General features: G+C 40.2%; 2 protein-coding genes across 3 annotated transcripts in view; one reads left to right on the top strand and one right to left on the bottom strand.

Moving 5' to 3' along the window:
- LOC117524253 (sacsin-like) overlaps positions 1-10,048 on the bottom strand; it is a 28,096-nt gene extending 18,048 nt beyond the window's left edge. Inside the window, 3 exon segments of the mRNA XM_034186023.1 lie at positions 2,453-2,540; positions 6,378-6,411; positions 9,949-10,048. Of these exon segments, the coding sequence (XP_034041914.1) occupies positions 2,453-2,540; positions 6,378-6,406 (117 nt within the window). The 5' untranslated portion in view covers positions 6,407-6,411; positions 9,949-10,048.
- Positions 1-13,994, top strand: part of LOC117524065 (zinc finger protein 436) — a 32,839-nt gene extending 18,845 nt beyond the window's left edge. Inside the window, exons 1-2 of one of the 2 annotated variants that reach the window (XM_034185787.1) lie at positions 10,372-10,492; positions 12,438-13,994. In XM_034185787.1, the coding sequence (XP_034041678.1) occupies positions 12,490-13,635 (1,146 nt within the window). In that variant the 5' untranslated portion in view covers positions 10,372-10,492; positions 12,438-12,489 and the 3' untranslated portion in view covers positions 13,636-13,994. Of the gene's footprint in view, positions 1-10,371; positions 10,493-12,437 lie in introns of those variants that run through there. The other variant, XM_034185788.1, reaches the window with a different exon arrangement.
- The last annotated feature ends 59 nt before the right edge of the window (positions 13,995-14,053 follow it).

The raw sequence follows: 14,053 nt of genomic DNA on the forward strand, positions 1-14,053 counted from the left end.
AGTTGCTTCAGGAAAGGCATTTGGCATAAAACTTGCAAAGGTGAGCATGCAGATCCATCTCGACTCTGCTGTGGTGACCCCAAGTGAAAAAGGGAAAAGCTGAAAGAACTTTATATTATAGGACAGATCAGAATGCAATTTTTGAGCAGAATTTTAAGTTGTATCGAGTTTAAAATTTAACTTTGTAAAGAAGAAAGACTTTTTCATGACTTAAATGGTTGAAAGGGACTTCACCTTTTAATGATACTAACACATTTGTAGCGCATGGCCTCGATTTGCCCTAATTAAATAAATACATTAATGCTGTCTCACAAAAACCTGAGGTGAACTGAAAACAAAGATTGTGTTTTCACTCTCAGGTGAGAAATTCCTAAGTCCATCTGGAGATGTGAAGATAAACTTGGAGACATCCCTTGTGGGCCCACACTGTACCCCACAGCAAAACAGAACTGTAACTCAAAGTTCTTCAAAGGAAGCCCTTGCTTGTTTATCGGTAAAACTTCAGTCACTATGAATTACATGACATTATAATGGCTTCACGTCAGAATCTGAAATTTCCCAGGCCCGAAGAACCTATCTTTATGGCCTCACGCCAAAGCCAGAACCTCTCAAGACTGCAAGAGGATCTCCCCCATGATAAGACATGGCCATAAAACTTTGAGTCTTGACAACCAGCTATTATCTTGAGGTCTCGGTGAAAAGAAAGACCTTTGCTTAAATAAAGAATGCATCAATATTCTTTTATTCATATATAAAAACTTCTAATGTTGTTTGTATTGATTATTCAAGTAAATGCTTTGCATGTATTCCATTTAATTGACATGTCTTCCTTGTAACTGATGTCTGTTAAATATGATGTTTCTGATTTATCCATGTTTTTATAACTGTGGAATACTCTGTTAACCAAGTGGTGTGTGTAGAATGTGTTTAAGCCTTTAATAACATTATATTCATCTCAGAAATGTCTTAGAACAAATAGTATGCCAAAATACTTAATGTTTTTAAATAACTGAATCATTCTTTGTCTGACTTTGAGCACATTAAGTTTTTCTGTGAAGTTACACACCCTAAATGGACAGAGTTTAATGACGTAAGTCCCCTTTTTAAAAAGTTAGAACAGAGGGTCTGCTCCCTCTCTTGGAGTGCCTGCCTTCCCTCTTCTCTTCTCTTAAATGCTTAACTTTTATTTTTGGGTCAACAAGGCCTTATGCTAAGCTAACCTAAAGCTACCACGTGGCATTTATTCATTGCTTTATTCTTGTTTCAATTTTGAGAATTTTAACCTGACGCTTTAAGGTGCGTCATGTCTTTCGAAGTTTAAGAGAAATTCTGATCTGAACTTTTCAAAATAATAGCAAATTGACAAAAAAAAAAGCGACTTTCCTTTTTCTGTAATTATCCAACGCTTTTAAAGTTTTATCTTCTTTTTTCTAAATTTACAAAAACTTTTAATCTGGCTCCAACAAATGTTTAAAAGCTACCAGAACCCATTTTCAACAAACGCCTTCCACCTCTGGGGTCCAAGCAAGCTGACGACCTGACTGCAAGCAGCCATCCTGTCGGTAAAACCAGCCGACACAAGCCTTTGGGATCACCCAGGGAGACCATTGAGTTAACCCCTGACCCAAGTGAGCTCACGCTGCAAAGAGCATCAACACATCGACGGACGGAGAAACCATCTCTTCAATGGATCAGCTAAGTGACCCAGTTAAAGGTTCCAGAAAAAGGGTTTTGTTGTCAATGGATGCAAAGTGGCTTCTTCCTTTTTAAACATATTCATATGTTTGTTTAATAATTTCTTAAAATTAACTGGCTTCAAATTTCATCACTAAATTCTAATCAAATTTATTTACTTAAAGTCTTAAGCTTTATCTCTCTTTCTCTCAACGTCTCATGAGTAAGCAAAGTGTGTCCATAAATGAACTTATTTAATCACTGTCCACAAAAATGCCAGTAAACTGTTCATTTCTTGTATAATTGTAAACAAAATGTAAATATTTCTGCTGTGGTTCATTTTGTGTTCAGAAGGAAAACCTTTGGTCAATCATATCATAGAATTCAGACTTTCAGACCTGAGACTGATTAATTAAATTGAGACTGATTAATCAAATTGAGACTGATAAATTAATGAATGTTTAAATTGAAGTACCTATGCTTTAAATAGGTGGTGCCCCGAGGATTATAATAATTAAATAATAATTATAAATCCTAAAAATGTTAATTATTTTGGGGACCCATTAAATGAGGTCTAGGCCAATCTAATTCAATTTGTGAGTTTAACAATCCTTTATACATTAAATTGGTGCCTCGGTGTGAGGTGCCATTCATTCCAAATAATGAAATTAATTTAATTTCGTTGCATGTATTTCTGGTGCCTCCATGTGAAGGACCTGTAAATTCATTACACACTGAAATGAAACTATTACAAAAAGTTTTGTCCAAGTGTGCTCACCTTCAAAATTTGTCCACCATCTGGATATCGATGAAGAATATCTTTTAGGTAGTCGATGAAGGGTGGGGCGGTTGCCCCAAAGGAACTCCTAAACACAGCAGCAGGATTTTGAGCTTTACAATATTCTCAAGTCCAACATAAAAATGACACAGTACAAGTATAATATACTGTACGCATTAGTGCTGGGTTGAAAAGATCGATTTGACGATTTTAAATTGATTCTCATTTAATTCTCACAGACTGATTCACACATCCAAAGATCGATTAAAAAAAAATTATATATATATTTCTCGCCAGAAAAAATGACACTGCAGTTGGGGCGTTACGCTGTTTCGGAGGGTGTGAAATTGATCATTTCTCTACAGCGCGGCTTTAGCAGCTCCCCGTCCCACCCAAGCTTGGCTGCATGGCCACTCCACAGTCACATTACCTCAATTTGGATGATGGACTGTTTCAAAGTTTAGCGTACCTAAACAATCAAATGTATATGTGCAGTTGTTTTAATTCTGATGTGTGCCATTATTATCATCAGTGTTTGAATGAACTGTAACTCCAGTGATTGGATTGTGAGAGATCTGTATTTCTCATCTCTGTATTTCTCATAAAGATTCCAGCTAAAAGTCTGCTGCATAATGATGACCTTCAACTGGCCTTGACCTCTCTGAACCCTGTTTAACCTGGAACACTTTGATATTCTCACTGCAAATTCATGTTGCCTGTTTTAAAACTTGCTAAAACAAATATTCCAAATAAATAATCTGTGTCTGCTACGTTTAAGAAGCGCGGAATTTAATAAACGCAAAATGAATTTCATACATCTTATACAATATATTACTCTGGAACAAAGAGGACAAACAGTGTAGGACATAAGCAGGACGTTAAAGAGCAAACAGGAATTGATTGCAGCTCACAGTGATTCCAGCTGAAAATAATGGAGAAGCAACCTGAGCTTCTTCTGGCATTTTACATAAAACAAAGACAATGACAATGTCTTTTAATTTTTAGATTTTTTTTTAATGAAAGACGTGCGGACGCAGCCGGCACGGTGCGGCGGCACAGGAAAAACACCTCCGTGTTGATAACCATTTGTAAAATCCAGGCAGCTTTTGATGGCTTTCAGTGGAGTGAGTATATGAGAAATTGTTTAACAGCTGGACATGTTCCAACTTGTCCTTAAGGCTTCCAACGGAGGTGTTTTTTCCTGTGGCGGAGCGCCGCGGCGGCTGCGAGCCGACGCTGCAATCCGCCCGCACGTCTTTCATTAAAAAAAATCTCCTTTAACAATGGAATATCCGAATAAAATGCTGAAACCGACTTCTTCTGAAACTTCTCTGTTCTCTCACGACGGCCTGGATCATTAGAGCCTGAAATGTGGAGGTTTCAGCTTGAAACAGGCTGACGATGGCGCCTGGGACCGCTGCGCGACGTCTCGCTCCGTGGGAAGTCCTTAAAGCGACAGTATCACCTCAAAATCTCTCATCAGCCGTTAAAATTTTCACGGAAAACCAGCTTAATTTTTCGAACCGTGTCCACTTCGATGTGCCTCACAGGTTTAGAAAAAATTTTGATCAAACAAAGCGCCAGTCTCTCAGCAACTTCTCAGACAAAGGAATTCCGACGAGGGGCTGGATGACTCCTCCCATAAGGAATGCTCACAGGCGAATGACGTCACCGACAGGCGTGGAAAAACTCATGCATGCGCACGAGGGTTCAAGCATGTCTGACGTAAAAACATATGAATGAAATCCATATAGTTTTTGAAAAAATAAAAGACCTATACTTTATTGACAGACCCCGTGTGTATATATAAGAAATATAAAAATAAGTTAACTAATATTATAAGGGTATGTAGGAAGGAATACTATAGTAAGATATTATATAATAACAAAAATAATATCAAAGGAATATGGGATATATTAAACAGCATTATTAAAAATGGTACAAAACAGCAGAGCTAGCAAAAAAGCAACCTGAGCTTCTTCTGGCATTTTTACATAAAACAAACACATCACAGCACCTGAAATGCATTTCTCCTGTCGTGAACTTTTTACCCATAATGCACTGTGGAGACAGCATGTCCACACTAAAACCTTCAAAATTAGTGCATTAGTAGAAAACTAAAACATATATATTTTCACTTTATAAAACTTCAGACATGACGTTAATTTAAATAAATTGTCCGAAATTAGTTTAGTTAAAATTTTAACCATATGTTAAAACTGTGTGCCTCTGGATGACTTGGGTGATATTGCCAGCAAGTCAGTATGGTGTCAAAAGAAATGATCTTTTTTTTCTTTCTTTCCTTTTTGTGATCCTCTGTTTGCAGAGGATAGAACTGTACATCTACTACAAAACATTAAACAGGTAGACAATCGTTGAGATCAGACTTCATAAATGTTTATTCACCACGCCAGCAAAATATGTTAGTGGTCTAAAAAGTATTGGACCAAAGTTTATTGGAAGATAATTGGCCCGCTGACGGTTTTTGAAGTTATCTGAAAAGCTAATCTGATAATGAAAACATTAGCTTTGATAATTAGCAGATTGGTGGAACTGAGAACTGGTAATCAAACCCGCGTGTGTGCGTGTGACTGACACACAGCCGCAGTGCCGGTGATCAGAAACACCAGGGTTTTGAAAAAAAAAAAAGCAGAGAGACAGACGCCCCTCCCCCGAGGTGTCTTAAAATGAGGCATCTTATGAATGTTGAACAAGCGCTTCAGTTATTTATTTATTTTTTAAATTTGAGCAAGATGACAGCGTGTCATCAGACAGTGAGGATTCCGACGAAGAAGGAGATGATCCCTCTTTTGTTCTGGAAGAGGAATCAGAGCAGGTGGTGGTGATGGGGAAAAGTCAAAAGCTCATTCGTCGACCTTTTCTTGACGAATTGTGGCTTTGTGTTTTTTTTTCCCTGACCATAGAGACCCCATTGAGACCAGCCTGCAACCCTGGTGAGAGTTTCTGGGACTGAGGGTGAGCAGAGGCCATTTTCCAGTCACAAACTGGTCGTGGACTTGGTATAAATGGGGTATAAGAGACACCAAGATGAGGAGTGTCACTTGCGTTGTGAGGGAGCATCAACTATGACATTTTGGCCATGTGATCCATTTCTCTATGCACAAACAAGCATGCCGGTGCCTGAGTGTTGAATACCCCAGCAGCTGCAGAAGGCCTAAGGGATGTCCACATTTCACCTGGCTACAGCAGGTAGATGGTATTTTAGAGATGTGGAAATGGACCGGTTGTTTGCCTGGGTGGTTGCCATCCAGGACCCAAGGCAGTTCTGTGGTGTCGTGGATGCGTCAAAGCGCAGCACTACCACATGCTTTCAGACTTGATTTTGTTTTTAGAGATCTAAAACTAATTTTTTTGTTAGAATAAAAGCCCAACAATGCATAGAAATAGCTACTGTAACCAGATGACTTATCTTTGTGGCCACAGTGGGGTTCGAACACCACATCACTTGTATTTGAGACCAAGGCTCTACCAGGTCAGCCTCTGGGAATTTCCCTGATAGCCAAGCTAACAAGAACATCTTTTCAGTCTGGACTTCACCTTGCTACTCTACCTTTTCCAAAATACCAGTGTGTGTGTGGACTAGGCATGAGGTGATCTCATTTATTTTTCAGACACTTTACCTTCGAGCAGTGAACACCAGAATGTTTCATACCTTGATTTAAACTCATACCTGCATTGTCTATTTATGGCAGGGCAGAATATGGCTTGGAGGATGGTCATTCTGATTCAGTGGCTTCTGGACATTCAAATAATGTGGTAAAACCAATGCCATAAGGTCTAAAGCATTGTGCACTAGATCAAGATAGCCCCTTTGCCTCATGAGTGAGAAGACATGCACATGCTGGCAGGAACATAAGTACATGAAACTCAAGAAATGACTAAGTAAAAAGAAGATAGGACTCACCGGGATTTTCTCTTTGTTTTCGAACTCATCCTTCCTGAAATGGAATGATATTTTGTGACAACAGTGCTCTAAAAACAGCTTAAATGGTACAAGTGCAATCACTGTCAATGAGTGTGACTTATTACAAAGATTACTGTCATCATCAAATTTATTAAAAATAAAAAAAACTAAGAAATCATATGTACATAAGTTTTTACACCCTTTGCTCAATACTTTGCTGATACAACTTTGGCAGCAATTACAGTCACAATATAATGCCACAAGCGTGGTGCACCTATCTTTGGGTACCAGCATACACTTGGTGCACAAAATTTACTGTATTTCATTTAAACCTCCTACTCTGTGACAGGGCATGAAATTGGGAACACATATACATGATCAGCATCAACAAATCAATAGATACCAGGAAAAAAAAAAAGGCAAGGGAACAAGACCACCAGATTCCACTGAATTACAGAACACTTATTTATTTTTAGAATTATTATTCTCAAAAACTTAAATTCATGTAACTAACAACAGTGAAACCACTTGAAATGGTTTAATATGTTTACTAATTAATTTTATATAACGGCTGAATGGATCCTTGTCATTTGATTGGTGATGATGGATGTGAAAAGGATGCTTTCAGAAAGGTTCAAGATGAAAGATTTAGGGAGACTTAAACATTTTCTTGGTATTGATTTCATTCAGTCTGATGAATGTGTGAAGATGTGACAGGAAGCATATGTCAACAGGATACTGGAAAGATTTAACATGCAAAACTGCAAACCCAGGGAAACTCCTTGTGATCAAAAACTGTGTTACACAGAAGATGCTGTCAAGATGTGTGATGTTAAGATGTACAGAGAGGCTGTGGACAGCCTTATAGATTTATCAACATGTACACGTCCAGACGTAAGTTTTGTGGTAAGCAAGCTATCACAGCATTTTTGTGAACCAACAGAGGATCAGTGGGTAACTGTAAAGCATGTCTTAAGGTACCTCAAAGGCACCACAAACAAAGAGTTATGTTTCAGAAGAAATGATAATGAAAAGTTGGGCCTAGGAGCCTATAGTGATGCAGACTGGGAATCTGATACCACTAACAGACGCAGCACCATAGGTTACTGTGTAACCCTGAGTCCCACGGACCGGGACGTCGTGCAGCGCTTCCAGGCGCCGTCGTCGGCCTGTTTCGACCTGAAAACATCCTAATTTAAGGCTTAATTCATCCAGGATGTCGTGAGAGAACAGAGACGATTCAGAAGAGGCCGGCATGAGGCCTTTATGCGGACATTCCACTGTTTAAGGACATTTTTTAATGAAAGACGTGCGCACAAATTCGCCGAGTCGTTTCCGTGACGACTCGGCAAATCTGTGTGCGCCGCGACAGGAAAACACCTCCGTGTTGAAAACCATTTGTAAAATTCAAGCGGCTTTTGATGGCTTTCAACAAGTGAGTAACTGAGAAATTGTTTAACAGCTTGGGCATGTTCCAACTTGCCCATTAAGGTTTCCAACGGAGGTGTTTTTCCTGTCGCGACCCCCCGCGGTCGGGTCCGGCCCGACATGCGATTCTGCCCGAACGTTCTTTCATTACAAAATGTCCGTTAACAATGGATTGTCCGAATAAAGTCCTCATGCCGACTTCTTCTGAAAGTTCTCTGTTCTCTGACGACTTACTGGGTCAACAGAGCCTGAAATGTGGAAGTTTTCAACTTGAAACGGCAAGACGCTGCCGCCTCGAAGCACAGATCGCAGTCAGGCGCCGTGGGCCGTCCTTACGGCGACACTACCAGACCAAAATCTCTCATCAGCCGTTAAAATTTTTACTGAAAACCAGCTGAATTTATCGAATGGTGTCCACTCAGTTGTGCCTTACAGTTTTTGAAAAAAATTTTCTCAAACAAAGCAGCAGTCTCTGAGCCATTCCTAAACAATGAAAAAACGACGAGAGGGTGGGCGACTCCTCACTCAAAGACTGCACACAGGTGAATGACGTAACCGACAGGCGTGAAAAAACTCTCGCATGCCCACGAGGGTTCAAGCATGTCTGATGTAATCACACGTGATTCAAATCCATATGGTTTTTGAAAAAAATAATAAGGTCGGATACTTTTCTAATAGACCTCGTATATGGCTTTAGCATCTACAATGCAGGAGTGCATCTACCTAGAGCAGGTACTGGAAAGCATTGATTACTACAAATACACACGAACAGTAGCGTATGAGGACAACCAGGGGACGATTGCCCTTGCCAGAAACCCTGTAAGCAGGCAGAGATGCAAACATGTGGACATTAAATATCATTTTATAAGGCCCATTGTAAACGAGGGGAAAGTGACTCGGGTATATTGCACTACTGAAGAGATGGTCACAGACGTTATGACCAAACCTGCCACAAAGTCAAAACTGAAAAAGTTTGCAGGTATTATGTTTGGTGTTTAAAAGAGTGAAAGAGAGCCACATCTGTATCACATCTTGACGTGTGATTTTGTTTGTATTTTTACAGCCTGAGTTCAAGTGGGGGTGTTAAGAGACATTCTTTTAATTTTTTGAACTCAGTTGCAGTGTTGCCAAAGTAACTTTGAAAAGTTACCTCATTAATTTCTACAATTATATTTTGCAGTTACTTTATACAGTTGCAGCTGCGGACAAATTGTCGGCAGATGCTGAATGTAATTAATAAAGCAACTCATAATCTAACTTGGTTATCTTAAGATTTAGTACTCAGTAAAGTAACTAATAGTTACTTTACTGATTAGTTACTTTGCTGATTGCTCAATCTTAAGAGTAACCAAGTTCGATTACTAGTTACTTTATTAGTTACATTACTTATTAGTTGCAAGTTTTCGGCAGATTCTAATAAAGTAATTACATAAATCTGCGAATGAAGTAACTGCATAAAGCAAGTGCAACTAAAAAAGTAACTTTTCAAAGATACTTTGACAACACTGCTCAGTTGTGATCAATAGGTGATTGTTGCTGTTTGCTGAGGTGCAGTTTTTATTTCTGCCACTGGGTGTCGCAAGTTTGTAAGCGGGGTTTATGCTGCGCCTCCCCATTTTTGTGTTGTCCACGCCCAGTCTTTTTTTTTTTTTTTCTGTGAGTTCATCCCGCTGTACCCGTTCCAGTTATATTAGCAATAAAGTACGCCAAAAGGGCTAAAAAGGATGACTGCCTTCGTCACGTTTCCTTTTCCCGAGTTCAGAAATGCAAACTTTTTTGATTTGTGTATTCGGAAAATAATGCATACAAACACGCAACATGTAAATGACATTTAAAACCAGGATGACACATGAAAGCATAAACGCTGTGGTCCTTTAACCAGAATTATAAATTGTCATATATTAGCGTTAAATGAAAAGTCAGAGAGAATTACATGATGGCAAATTATTCCAAACCCGTTTCAAAGCTATTGTGACCTTCTAGTAAAATGTAAAATATGCGGTTAGAAAATACCACAATAAAAATGTTCAACTTTCAATTTAAAAACTAATATCAAATATAGTCATTTAATTTATTTAGTCTGTATTTTGTTAGATATCCACTGTTTAGTTCGGATCCGTTGTTTTTTTTTTTTTTTTTTTACCTGATCGATCATGTCAGCATCCTGCTGTGTTCATCTCGGTTCATCTTCACAAACAGATACCGTGCTTCTTACTCCTCACTTTTAAAGCAGCCAGACAAAACCACTGCATCCTCCCTTGTTTCGTTTACCCGCAACATAACCTCGAAACGAAACTTAACATTGAAATCTGCGTTTTGGCTGCTATTTCACATGAAACAAAACTATTCAGACGAGGAAACCATGCGTGATTTATAATTACAGGCGTTAAAACTACGTCAACATGAAAAATTATACGTTCACCCCTCACATCTGGGTGAATGTGAGGCATTATTTGTAAAGTGCTTTGAGCGTGTGATGCTGATGGAAAGTCCATTTACCATACGTTTATGATGAAACATGACGTCACTTTTTATATTCCTCCGCTCGCTAGATGGTGCTGTCGCCTGTCCGATGAGAAAACAAGGCGGCTTTTTTGTCGCAGAAAATAAGAGTATTCTTTGTGTGATATGTAGCAGCGATTAGACTCTTTTTCTACACATCCACAGTCTTTGGAGAATTAAACGTGGTATGTAGTCATCCTATTACACATTATTGTTGCTGGCACATAAGGACTTGACGTAGGGTTGACGCGGCCGATAGCCGCCCGAGCTGCCTGGTGAACAGCCATTTATTTATTATTATTTATTATATTGTTGTGCAAAAGTCTTGCCGTGTGTGTTGTTGGTTCTGGTCCAGTTCCATCAGAGAGGACAGTGAGCGCGTCGTGCACTCAGACACAAGCCCATCATCAGAACTCATCACGAGATTCAAATCTGTGATGCTTACCATTAATTTTAACTGTAATAACGACTGCACTTCCACTGCAACATTATGAGTTCATTTACAAGCACAAACACAAAACCCTTTATTTCCCCATGTTCATTTCAGCCCACTTAAAGGGGTCGTATTATAGCTTTTCAGCAAGCTAACATGTCACTGGATATCTTAAAAAAAAAGGAGGTAAAATCATAGGCCTGGTGTTGATAAAAAAGAGGCCTTTTAAAGCAGCTTAATTGTGCTTCCAGCCACCTCGTGTCCCAGCTCAGGACGGTCCGGGGAAGGCCTCATGCAGCTCGTGCAGCTTCATGTATATGTATGTGTACAGTCAGTTGCCCAGTTCTGGATCACTTTTGAAAGTCCCGCTATACGGAGCCATAATGCAGCTGAATGTCCTGTATTGGGTATTGTTGTATTGGGTATTTGGAAAAAGTCAGGATGGGATAGCCCTTCTACTTAAAGTGTGAAGCCACATCATGTGTGGTGCAAATATTTGCCGGAAATGGATCACTTTGCCCGGTACTGGATCACGACACTCTGTGTCACTTTGGGGGCATTCCTGGCATCTGGCTGGAGCCCTTCTAATGCAGAATGATACACACTGTGCCCGAGAATGTGTTTTGAACACAAAATGATGTAAATTATACTTATTAAATGAGAATTTACTTAGTTTTGAAAGGCACTGTTATGTTTTTACGAGCAAAAAATGAAGTGTTTACTCAAATTGGGTGTCATTCATTAATAAATGAAGATAAAATAAAATCTATGGTAATAACATTCTTGGCTTTTGACATCTCCCCCTAAGCTTTTAACTCACTGAAGTGGGTCAGGATAGCACAAGATTCCCCAACTTGCTATCATTTCGCACCTTATATTGTTAGAGATGGAGAGCAAAGGAGGGTTTTAAATGTGTGGAGGTGAGATTTCTTCCAAATTAAAAAGTAAAAGCCCCCACATTCATGCCCATTCATGATGTTGAGATGACCCCCAAAGTACACATGGCTCACAAGTACTGACACGAGGCTGCTGCTTCAGTAATCCACAACTGGCAAATTTTTGCGTCAGAGATAAATGTGTGCAGCAACTAAACAGCAAGACATAACACACTGACATTCTCTACCCAAGTAAGTAAGTATTTTCCCACTCTAGAACCAATGACACTGAATGGCTAACTCACCTCTTTGCTACTTAATAGAGATCGTCACTTTCACACTTGCAGGAATGAGTGAGTCAGAAAGTGCACGCACACCACCGAGACTGGATGTTTTGATTCCTCTGCTCATCACAAAGATGACTGGATCCGGTCGAGCTTGTGGTCATTTGTAGACAAAACATCAGTCTTTCCATTGGTACCGAGTATTAGCTTATTTGCGCTGATTACGAAAAACTCTTTCTGAGTAATGTTCTTTTAAAACTTTATATTCTGTCCTTCTTATTTACCTGCGTGTGGTGTAGATCAGAGTCACAGAGTGCACTGTGTGTGCTCCTTTCTCTTAACACTAATGCATCCAACTTTTAATGTGTTTTTTGTGCACTGCTGAAACAAAATTAAAAAAATACTCCACTTTACATAGTAATGGATATGTAGGTTCAAAAGCAAATACTTATGTATAGATGTGATGAGCATTTTGCACACCCAGCTGTAGCACTACAGCATATACAAAATCAATCGCTGTCTTTGCTGTCACTTCCAGGTCCATATGTTGTTATGATGTGTCAAGGAAACGGAACTCCTCTGCTGCAGGTATGGCTGTAGATTCCATCATGCTGGACAAAACCAATGATACAGAGCAAGAGACTCTGCAATGTTCAGACTGTGGGTGCAGTTTCAGCCCACCAGAGCTGAACACTGCAACAGAGTCAACCACCTCTTCAGTCCCTTCTCAGCAGCAAGAAGCAGGCAGTTCTTCAAAATGCCCATCCTGCAAAGCCGGCTGTGCTCTCCCCAGTGATCAACTTTTGGAGAAATGCTCCCGCCTGAAGCCTCACAATTGTTCGCTGTGCACCAAAAGCTTCATAACTTCTGCTCACCTGAACCTTCACCTCTCCTTTCACAACAAGGAAAAGAAGTTCAAATGTAACACCTGTGGAAAGTTCTTCTACCAGGCCTCCCACCTGATTGCACACGAGGTGATCCACAGCGGCAACAGGCCATTTAAATGCCCAGAGTGTGGCAAATGCTTTGTCCGTGCCTCTCACCTTAAGACCCACCGTCGGTTGCACACTGGCGAGAAGCCCTTTAAGTGCAGCTACTGTTGCAAGGCCTTCACCCAAAAGTCTGGACTCCTGTCACACGTTCGCCAACATACAGGGGACCATCTATTCAAGTGTGAGCAGTGTGGTGAGACCTTCCCCTCTTTGCATATCCTGCTCGCTCATAAGGCTCAAGAGTCCTCTGGACAAGAAGGGCCAGTGCCCGTACCAGCACCCACTCAAACACCAGTACCCACTCCAACACCAGCACCCGCTCCAGTAGCAGCAGCTGTTCCAACTCCAGCACCACGTGCACCTGCCTTTGCTCAAGCAACAACACTGAAGGAGCCTGAAAAGGCAGAAAGCAGTCTAGATGACCTGAAGTGTGGCGTCTGCTGTCGAACCTTCGTACGATCATCCTACATAAGATTGTGCATACGCTTGAGCAAAGGCCAGCGGCCCTATCACTGCAAAGTATGCAACAAGACCTTTGTCAAGATGGATACCTTTGTGAACCACTGTGATAAACACCTGAGACAGAAAAAGGATCACAAGGCAGTTCAAGACAAAGTCGTTAAACCTCCCCTGTTTGTTCCGCTCTCCAAGCCCCCTTCACCACAACCCTTGCCTACTTTGTCTGTCTCCGCAGAGGTCAGCACACGCTCCAAAACAAAGACCAAGAGTAAAACAGAGCTGTGACCACAAAGACTGGACTCCTTATGACTAAAACAGTCTTTGACCAATAATGTGTCATTGCCATATGGCACAGACGGCATATTGTGAACACTAAATGCTGATGTAGGAGAGGAGTGTCGTAAGAAAATAGGAGTAAATAGGAAAAAAGTACATTAGAGATTAGAGGTTTTGATATGTTAAGCAGGATGACTAAAACGGGAAATATACTTAAAAACTAAAAAAAAATAATCCTGTAACTATTTTTTACGAGGAATGTCCCCATTCTATGCTGCTTAGGAACAGGCTTCATACAGCCTGATACAGTTCTGATGTTTTGTTTGCTCAGTGTACACCAACAGTTCTAACAGCTTGTCAGGCACCGCTAGTGGCCCGCTCACACGGCAGTAGCTGCACGAAGGAAAAAAAGTCACAAATCGTCGAG

The sequence above is a fragment of the Thalassophryne amazonica genome, chromosome 14, assembly GCF_902500255.1.
Source record: "Thalassophryne amazonica chromosome 14, fThaAma1.1, whole genome shotgun sequence".
NCBI classification, from domain to species: domain Eukaryota; kingdom Metazoa; phylum Chordata; class Actinopteri; order Batrachoidiformes; family Batrachoididae; genus Thalassophryne; species Thalassophryne amazonica.